At 44.4% G+C, this 10,269-nt stretch overlaps 1 protein-coding gene across 1 annotated transcript in view; it reads left to right on the top strand.

Annotated features, from left to right (window-relative positions):
* The first annotated feature begins 244 nt into the window (after positions 1 to 244).
* The window catches only part of LOC123759718 (TWiK family of potassium channels protein 7), a 53,204-nt gene continuing 43,179 nt past the window's right edge, over positions 245 to 10,269 (top strand). Inside the window, exon 1 of the mRNA XM_045744973.2 lies at positions 245 to 539. Within this exon, the coding sequence (XP_045600929.1) occupies positions 407 to 539 (133 nt within the window). The 5' untranslated portion in view covers positions 245 to 406. The remainder of the gene's footprint in view (positions 540 to 10,269) is intronic.

Genomic DNA, 10,269 nt, shown 5'->3' with positions numbered 1-10,269 from the left:
GACGTAACACTTAGCTGGTATCGAGGCTTCTGCTGCCCTGAGAATTACTGAACATCGTCTCAGCATATCTAAAAATTTAACATTATTGCCCGTGGATTCTTGACAGAATGTTGAACAAATCAATAGCCGAGGTTTATAAGGCAAGCCTCGACACCCCCTCCTCGCCCCACCCACGTCACTATGAGGTCTGCGGAGCGAGGAGGGTTACCATCAACAAACCATCACCCGCCCACCCTCCTGCCCCTTGTTAGTGCGTCAGTGTGAGGTGACTGGCTGCAAGGGCCGTACGCGTTGCTGCACTTACCTTCAGGTGACGCTGGAGTTTGATGCAGAAGCTTTGGAACTCGTGATATAATAGAGAAGGCGCTATAAGGAGTCCGGCGAGCTTCTGACATCCACCACAGCCATGATTGACTACAGCGAGTACGCCGAGGAGGGTTTGTACACCAAGAAGGAGAAGTCTGCCTCTTCACTCCTCTTTACCTTCATCTTCAGTCACTTTGGGCTATTTATTCTCGTCATCCTCTACGCTATCGGTGGTGAGTGGTCGACTGTTTTTGTAAACCATGTTGGCTGATTTTGATTAAATAAATGTATATGCCTATGCTGTATATTTAGCAGTCCCCGTGGTACAGTGGTAAAACACTCGCCCGACGCTTCTCAAATGCTTTGGCCTGGTTCGAATCCTGCCCGAGGAGGTTTGACCGGGCGCCAATCCTTAACTGGAGCCTCTGTTCACCCGACACTGAATGGGTACCTGATTGTTAAATAATTTGGCGGGTCGTATTCCGGGGAATATTAGGATTAAGGACTTGCCCGAAACGCAATGCGTGCTAGTGGCTGTACAAGAATGTAAGAACTCTTGTATATATATAAATATAAAAAATAAAAACATGCATGCCGGTCTTGTGCATGAACTACAAGTGCTTGGTGAGCGCAAAGTGGCTGCCTTCTCCCTTGCTGCCTCCACACCCCCTCCTTGCTGCCTCCACACCCCCCCTCCTTGCTGCCTCCACACCCCCCTCCTTGCTGCCTCCACACCCCCCTCCTTGCTGCTTCCACACCCCCCCCCCCCTCTTGCTGCCTCCACACCCCCACCACCTCCACTATGAACGGTGACACCTGCACGAATGACAGCCATCATCTGGATGTAATTTAATTGCAAAAGGGAATGTTGAATTACGCACATGGATTTATGTGAATATTTTTCATGTGCTTGTTAATGTGTTTGTGTGTGTGTATGGTTTGTAATATTGATTATTTTATTTACTAACTAGCACTATGTATGCGTCTGTAGTTGTATATACATATATTGTATTATACATATATGGAAATGTGTTTGTGGTGTGTGTGTATAAGTTCTTGGACCCCGCCTTTCTAACAGATATATATTTGTTATATTGTGTCTACATATTTTTATCTAAAACTCTCTCTCTCTCTCACACACACACACACGCCTTTAGAAACTTGTGTAAGGAATCTTTCAGAACATTATATACCACATATGTCAGACCAATCCTGGAGTATGCGGCACCAGCATGGAGTCCATATCTAGTCAAGCATAAGACTAAAATGGAAAAGGTTCAAAGGTTTGCCACCAGACTAGTACCCGAGCTGAGAGGTATGAGCTACGAGGAAAGACTACGGGAATTAAACCTCACTTCGTTGGAAGACAGAAGAGTTAGGGGGGACATGATCACTACATTCAAGATCCTCAAGGGAATTGACAGGGTTGATAAAGACAGGCTGTTTAACACAAGGGGCACACGCACTAGGGGACACAGGTGGAAACTGAGTGCCCAAATGAGCCACAGAGATATTAGAAAGAACTTTTTTAGTGTCAGAGTGGTTGACAAATGGAATGCATTAGGAAGTGATGTGGTGGAGGCTAACTCCATACACAGTTTCAAGTGTAGATATGATAGAGCCCAATAGGCTCAGGAACCTGTACACCTGTTGATTGACAGTTGAGAGGCGGGACCAAAGAGCCAGAGCTCAACCCCCGCAAGCACAACTAGGTGAGTACAACTAGGTGAGTACACACACACACACACACACACACACACACACACACACACACACACACACACACACACACACACACACAAACACACACACACACACACACACACACACACACACACACACACACACACCTGCAGACAGAAGACGGAAGAGTAAAGGGAGAAATGATCACTACCTACAAAATTCCCAGAGGAATTGACAGGGTAGATAAGGATAAACTGAGTCACACAGGTGGTACGCGAACAAGGGGACACAGGTGGAAACTGAGTACCCAAATGAGCTACAGGGACGTTAGAAAGAATTTTTTCAGTGTCAGAATAGTTAACAGATGGTATGCAGTAGGCAGTGATGTGGTGGAAGTTGACTCCATACACAGTTTCGTATGTAGATATGCTAGAGCCCAGTAGGCTCAGGAATCTGTACACCTGTTGATTGACGGTTGAGAGGCGGGGACCAAAGAGCCAGAGCTCAACTCCCCGTAAGCACAACTAGGTGAGTACCTGCCCACGCTCAGCAACAGTGGCACACAGAATGAGAGCTAAACTTCTAGTCATGGGGGGGACCTAAATCATGGAGAGCCATGGGAAGACATGGGAATGGGAAGCCAGGAATCCTCATGATGGGGAAGAAACGTGGGTGAGTGGAAGTTGCAGAAAGAAACTTCTTAACACAACATGTAAAGGAGGACACAAGAGAAAGGGGAGGAGATACACCAAGCCTACTGGACTTGATCTTCACCCAGAATGAGGAAGACATTGAGAATTTAGAGTATGAATTACCACTAGGAGCAAGTGATCATTGTGTCCTGGTGTTCCACTACATGATGGACCTCACAACAGTGCCCATAAGACAAGGAGTCAGGGAAGGGAGAGCAGACTATAAAAAAGGAGACTACATGAAAGTAAGAGAGTATCTTGGAAGTGTGCAATGGGAGGATGACCTCAGAGGGAAGACGGTCCAGGAAATGATGGACCATGTAACACTGAGGTGCAAAGAGGCAGAAGAGCGATTCAAACCGCCATTAAGGGGAAAAAGTAGAGCATATATTAACCCGTGGTTCAATTGGTTCAATAGACAGTGACAGGAGGCAAAATAAAAAAAAACAGGAGGGAGTGGAGGAAATACAGAAGACACAGGACAGAGGTAAACCGGAGTAGATGTAACAGGGCCAGGAATGACTACATAAACATAAGAACATTGGCCGAAAGAAACTAAGAAAATGATATTGCCTCCAAAGCAAAGAGCCAACCGAAACTCCTACATAACCATATAAAATGGAAAAATGACAGTGAATGACCAAGTGACACGGTTACAAAAGAGGGGAGGCCAGTATACAGAAAATGATAAAGAAATATGTGAGGAGTTCAATGCCAGCTTCCATGGAGTGTTCACTACTGAGCCTGAACAGCTCCCGGAGCTAGATGAGGAAGCAGCCCCTGAAGAGAAACTTCTTAATATTGAGGTAGTAGTGGAGGAAGTAAGAATATAACTAGCATCACTAGATGCAGCTAAAGCTACTGGCCAGGTTGAATAGCATCATGGCTGTTAAAAGAAGCAGCACCAGCCCTCAGCATACCTCTAGCGCCAATATTTAATGAGTCCCTTACAAGGGGAATATTGCCCAGCTGCTGGAAGAAGGCTATATGTGTTGCCAATCTACAAGAAAGAAGATAGAGAAGAAACACCTAACTACAGACCAGTGTCACTCACAAACATTCATTGCAAAGTACTCGAAAGAATTATAAGGCTAAGACTAGTTGCACACCTAGAAAGAATTGGGTATGTAAGTAAACAACAACATCGCTTTAGAGAAGGAAAATCGTGCCTACCGAACCACCTCGAGTGTTATGATAAGGTAACGAAAATAAGGCAAGTCAGAGAAGGCTGGGCAGACTGCATATTTCTTGACTGCTAAAAAGCCTTTGATACAGTACCTCACAGGAGGTTACTATACAAACTTGAGAGGCAGGCGGGAGTAGGCGGCAACGCGTTAACGTGGGTAAGGAATTACCTAACAGGCAGGTGTCAGAGAGTGACAGTGAGGGACGAGGGGTCGGACTGGCGTAGAGTAACAAGCGGGGTGCCTCAAGGATCAGTGCTGGGTCCCATACTATTCCTAGTTTATGTAAACAACTTGACTGCAGGAGTTGAGTCTTATATGTCGATATTTGCAGTTGATGCAAAACTAATGAAGAGGATTGAGGCAGATGATGATTATAAGATTCTCCAGGATGACTTGAACAGGTTGCAGAGCTGGTCCAAGAAATGGCTGCTAGAGTTCAACACCAGCAAGTGTAAGGTGATGTAAATGGGATCATGAGCCTACAAAAGCCCAAAATAGTCCGGAAAGACAGAAAGAGATCAAAAGACCGATACATGATGAAGGTAAACTACTTCCCTATAACTAGAGAAAAGGATCTGGGAGTGGACATAACACCAAACCTAACTCCAGAGGCTCATATAAATAGGATAATGTCAGCCGCAATCTCTACTCTTGACAAAAGTCAGAATATCCTTCTGAAACCTGAATAAGGAGGCTTTTAGATCACTGTATATCGGCTATGTGAGGCCAGTCTTAGAATATGCTGGCACATCTTGGAGCCCCATTAAAAAAAAAAAAACATAAGGAAGCTCGAAAATACTAACTCATTCCTTTTATGATAATTGGCTGGTCAAAAATGCCTACAATCTCATTAAACTCAACATTCCTTTTAAGTGCAATCTACCAGTCTCTGATATTCCTCTTTATCTGTACCCCACCATTCAAGTATCATACACACCTGTCACCAAGAAAGATAATGAGAATCTTGCTCTTCTCAAAGCTGTCACTCTTGAAACAATTGCCTCCTCCATCGAGAGTTTAAGATCTCACGAGCACTGTGTCTACACCGACGGCTCAGTCCAATCCGCTACTGGACGGACTGCAGCAGCATGTAGGTTTTATAGAAATAATATTTGCACAAAGACTGTCAGTGTTACGTTAAACAACTGGCTGACCTCCACACAAACAGAACTAGCAGCATTACAACTAGCTACCAGTACATTAAAAAACATTGGAGGAGGAATAATATTTTGTGATTCAAAGTCTGCAAATCAAGCAATCGAAAACTTCTGGAAGATCGACAACAAGAACCTCATACTCCCAATTATAAATGACCTAATCGCTGCACAGAGCAAAGGGTCTCGAATCTCCTTTGTATGGATACCATCACACAAATATAACCCATCATAATGAGACAGACATTGCAGCCAAATTAGTGTGTAACAAAGATGTAGTTAAATTAGATCTAGGTATCCCCATCTCTTCTGTCAAACTATATTGGTCCAAACACTCAGGTCTGATAGGAAAGAAATTACTGACTCCCAACGACCTGAAAGCACTAAAATAAAAAGCTATGATTTGTTCAGATCTGAAACCTATATCTATGGGCAGCACAAAACGTCCACCAGACTGTGCGACACAGTGGTTGCCAGGATCAGGTTGGGTTACCGTTATTTGTGGTAGGTGGCTGCAGGTGACGGATCTCCTAATCCTGAGCACTCCAGGTGCAAACTCTGTGAGCAGGAACTGCGGCATGATCTCCCACACTACATCACTGAATGCCCAGTTATTAGACCTTTCAGACCAGTTGGCATGAGGTACCTGGAGCTTTGCAATTACTTTATTCACTCTCGTGTTCTTGAAGATATCCTCACAGTATACCCAAAATTTGCCAGTGCAGGCTACTGAACACATGGCTCTGTATGACTAACCATCCTACGAGATGGGGACTTTTAGTATCACTGCTGCCTTACTCACTCTTATGTTGATGATATCCTCATAATGCACCCAGAGTCTGCCAGTGCAGACTGCTTATCACGTGCCTCTGTATGACTAATCATCCTGTGTGATGGGGATATTTTAGCACCACGTAGCTAGCTTTTTGACACACTGTACTTCCCTTCATACAGTCTAGGGAACCTGCACAAATGCAGATGTACCTAATGTATTAAAAAAAAAAACTAAATCTGACGACGTTAGAAAGGAGGATGAGAGGGAGGAACATGATACAGTCGTATAAAATACTTAGAGGGATTGGTAGGGTGGAAATAGAGGAATTATTTACAATAATAACAGAACAAAAGGGCACGGATGGAAGCTTGAGACTCAGGTGTCATAGAGATGTTAGAAAGGTTTCCTTTAGCGTGAGGGAAGTGAGCAAATGGAATGACCTAAAGGAGCAGGTTGTAGAGACAAACTCCATTCATAATTTTAAAGGCAGGTATGATAGGGAAATAGGTCAAGAGTCATTACATTAGACAATCAACGGCTAGAAAAGCGGGGTCCATGAGCTAGAGCTCGATCCTGCATGCACAAATAGGTGAGTACAAATAGGTGAGTATACACATAAATAGGTACCTGGGAGTTAGACAGCTGTTACGGCTGCTTCCTGGGGATGTAATTACACTTGGGTAATTACTCACCCAGGAAGCAGTCGTAGCAGCTGTCTAACTCCCAGGTACCTATTTACTGCAAAGTGAGCAGAAGCATCAGGTGAAAAGAATTCTGCCCATTTGTTGTATTTGCCCATTTGTAGCGCTCTGACTCCCGAGCGCCACCCACTCAGCCGCGAGGCCCGTTTCAGAGGCAGTGTGTGTGTGTACTCACCTATTTGTGCCTGCTGGATCGAGCGTTGGCTCTTGGATCCCGCCTTTTCAGCCTTTGGTTGTTTAAAGCAGTTACTCCTGTCATACTTCTCTATCAGTACCAATGATGATACTCTTCAAGACGCTAGTGCTCTCTACAGTGGAGTACTGCTGCACAATGACAGCCCCTTTTAAAGCTGGAGAAATTGTTGACCTGGAGAGCGTGCAGAGATCCTTTACTGCTAGAATCCACTCAGTAAAACATCTAAACTATTGGGCCGACTAAAGAGCCTAAATCTGTATTCTCTTGAGCGCAGGCGGGAGAGGTACATAATAATTTACACGTGGGAAATAGTAGAGGGGCTGGTCCCAAACCTGCACACAGAAATACCACCACATGAGACCAGAAGGCATGGCAGGATGTGCAGAATACCCCCCGTTGAAGAGCAGAGGTGTAATAGGTACTCTGAGAGAGAACTCTATCAACATCAGAGGCTCGAGACTGTTCAACACGCTTCCACTACACATAAGGGGCATAACTGGCCGACCCCTCACAGTGTTTAAGAGAGAACTCGATAAACACCTCCAAAGGATACCTGATCAACCAGGCTGTGACTCATACGTCAGGCTCCGAGCAGCCGTGTCTAACAGCCTGGTTGACCAGTTCAGCAACAAGGAGGCCTGGTCGGGGACCGGGCCGCGGGGACGTTGAGCCCCGAAACCAACACAAGATAACCACATGGTAAAGGTACATGGTTTTAAAGCTATGAATAGTGTTTGCTTCCACAATGTGGTCCTTTAGTTCATTCCATTTCCCCAATACTCTCACGCTAAGGTGAAACACTGTAAAAGTGTTTGGTTTAGTTTTATTTAATACATAGAGATTCAGGAGTCACAGACAAGGATTTGAGAAGGCGCCAGTTTGGTCGACCTGAGACTCACACCTCTAAGCGTTAATGACCTCAAGTGACCCGAGGTCAGATCATGCGAATTCCACCTTGCTTCTGCTAATCTTATAATTGGAGCCTGGTAGCCTTCAAACATGCCGACGTTTAAGGAGTGGCTTGGTAGAGTGCCTGAGGCTATCTACTTGTGGGCGGAGTTAGTTACTAGGTTCCCCAATATATACTCGGAGAGCTATCGATTCGAGAGCATTAGGATAAGAAAGAAGAACAGCAGCCAGCAGAGGAGAGAAGACGGCCTAGCAGGGAGGCTGTCGGTCAGCAGGGCGGGACAGTCTCTGTCAACTACAGACCCCCCTCTCACAATCCAGCTATAGGCAGACACTTGGTGAGTTGAGCATTAAGGTGACTTGGTCGTGTTTACATATGTTGTGTGATGATCAGGGTCAGTCAAGTTGTAGGGTTCTCAAATTCTTGGATGATGACTCACCTTGCATATTAAACTGGAACATTTGAATTGCTTAAATTATGATAGTTATCATGTGAAATATAATTGAATTTATTATTTAAATTGCCTTTAACTTGGTTCCCTAGAGTTTTTGAGTTGAGGTGAGAAAGCCTCTGTGGTTACTGGTTCATGATATTAATGAGTATATGTTTGGAGTTGATACATGGTAATAACATCTTTTGAGAATATTTTGATACAGACAAGTTCCATTCCTTGTCTTGTATGTAATGGTCTAGAATGGATGGTGGCAGCATTTCGTCTTCTACTATCTACTCTTCTACATTTACTATCTATTCTTCTACTTCTACTTATCTACACCTCTCCCTCCACCCCTCTCCGAACTCTCACTTTCCACTAATGACCCTCCTCGCTCCTCCCACCTCTCTCACCCCAAACCCTCACTAATTACTTCATTATTCATTTCTTTCCTTTCGTGTCTCTTATACGTTTGTGGCAGTGAAATGTGTTCTAGAGTTCTCTCTAGGGTTTCGGGTAGCTGATCAAGTTACTGCGCCTTGTAGTCTTAGCACCTAGGTAGTCAAATACCTAGGTTACAAGGTGTTGAATGAGAGAGGTTGCCTTAGGAACTCTGGGAGTGCTCTAGAATAGTTAGCTAACTGCGGACGGGATAACGGACTAGAGAGAGCTGTTTCCCCCGGCCTCGTTAGTTAACTGGGGGTTGGAATAATGGACAAGATACAGCTATTTCCCCCACCCCCCGTTACAAAGGGAAAACTTTTTAACATCTCTCTGATTCATCCGAGTTTCAAGCTTCCACCCATGTCCCCTTGTTCTGTTGGCATTAAGTGTGAACATCTTGCCTATTTCCACTGTCAATCCCCTTAAGTATTTTGTATGTTACTATCATATCTCCCCGCTCCCTCCTTTTTTTTAACGTTGTCAGGTTCAGTTTCTTCAGTTGCTCTCATATCCCATCCTTTGCAACTCTGAAACGAGCCTCGTCGCAAATTTCGGAACCTCTGAATGACGTTCTAACTTTTGTTAACGTCGAGTACGCTGCTGACGTTATCTGGTTTATCTGTGCCTCAGGAGTTAGACTTAGTGTTACGTCCACTCCCAAGTCTCTTTCTCGAATCGTTACAGGAAGATAGTTTCCCCTTCATTGTGTACTGACCCTTTGGTCTCCTGTCACCTAGTCCCATTTCCACAACTTTACACGTGTGTGTGTGTGTGTGTACTCACCTAGTTGTGTTTGCGGGGGTTGAGCTCTGGCTCTTTGGTCCCGCCTCTCAACTGTCAATCAACAGGTGTACAGATTCCTGAGCCTATTGGGCTCTATCATATCTACACTTGAAACTGTGTATGGAGTCAGCCTCCACCACATCACTTTCTAATGCATTCCATTTGTCAACCACTCTGACACTAAAAAAGTTCTTTCTAATATCTCTGTGGCTCATTTGGGCACTCAGTTCCCACCTGTGTCCCCTTGTGCGTGTGCCCCTTGTGTTAAATGGCCTGTTTTTATCTACCCATCAGAATCTTGAATGTGGTGATCATGTCCCCCTAACTCTTCTGTCTTTCAGCAAAGTGAGGTTTAATTCCCGTCGTCTCTGCTCGTAGCTCATACCTCTCAGCTCGGGTACTAGTCTGGTGGCAAACCTTTGAACCTTTTCCAGTTTAGTCTTATGCTTGACTAGATATGGACTCCACGCTGGGGCTGCATACTCCAGGATTGGCCTAACATATGTGGTATACAAAGTTCTGAATGATTCTTTGTGTGTGTGTGTGTGTGTGTGTGTGTGTGTGTGTGTGTGTGTAGAAACAGAGGAGCGTCAATGAGTGACAGGGAGCCAGCGTGTGGCAGTAGGCGACCCGCCACCAGAGACACCACCACCAAGGCGTTACCAGCGGTGAATCAATAGCTCTGGAACGCACTTTCCTGCCTCGCCAAGTGGCGATCCCTTAGCCTTGAAATGATAAGAAAAACTCCCAAATGCTAAGAAAAATCAACTCATCCTCCGAATTGACAATACGTTTTAATACGAAGTGTAACAAGTACATCTGACTGCCAGACATTATATATAATTGTACTTATGGGGCTGTTTTAAATATCAATAATTTTTTTTTTAGTTTTATTTAACGATAGAGATTTTATACAAATTTTGAAAATATCCTAAGTTACTTTATAATTTATTGAAACATTTTAGTTTTATTTGGTCAATAAAATTGTAATATCAATGTAGCTGT

This window comes from Procambarus clarkii, chromosome 8, assembly GCF_040958095.1.
Source record: "Procambarus clarkii isolate CNS0578487 chromosome 8, FALCON_Pclarkii_2.0, whole genome shotgun sequence".
Classification (NCBI taxonomy): Eukaryota; Metazoa; Arthropoda; class Malacostraca; order Decapoda; family Cambaridae; genus Procambarus; species Procambarus clarkii.
This window is presented reverse-complemented; position numbering and strand designations above follow the sequence as displayed.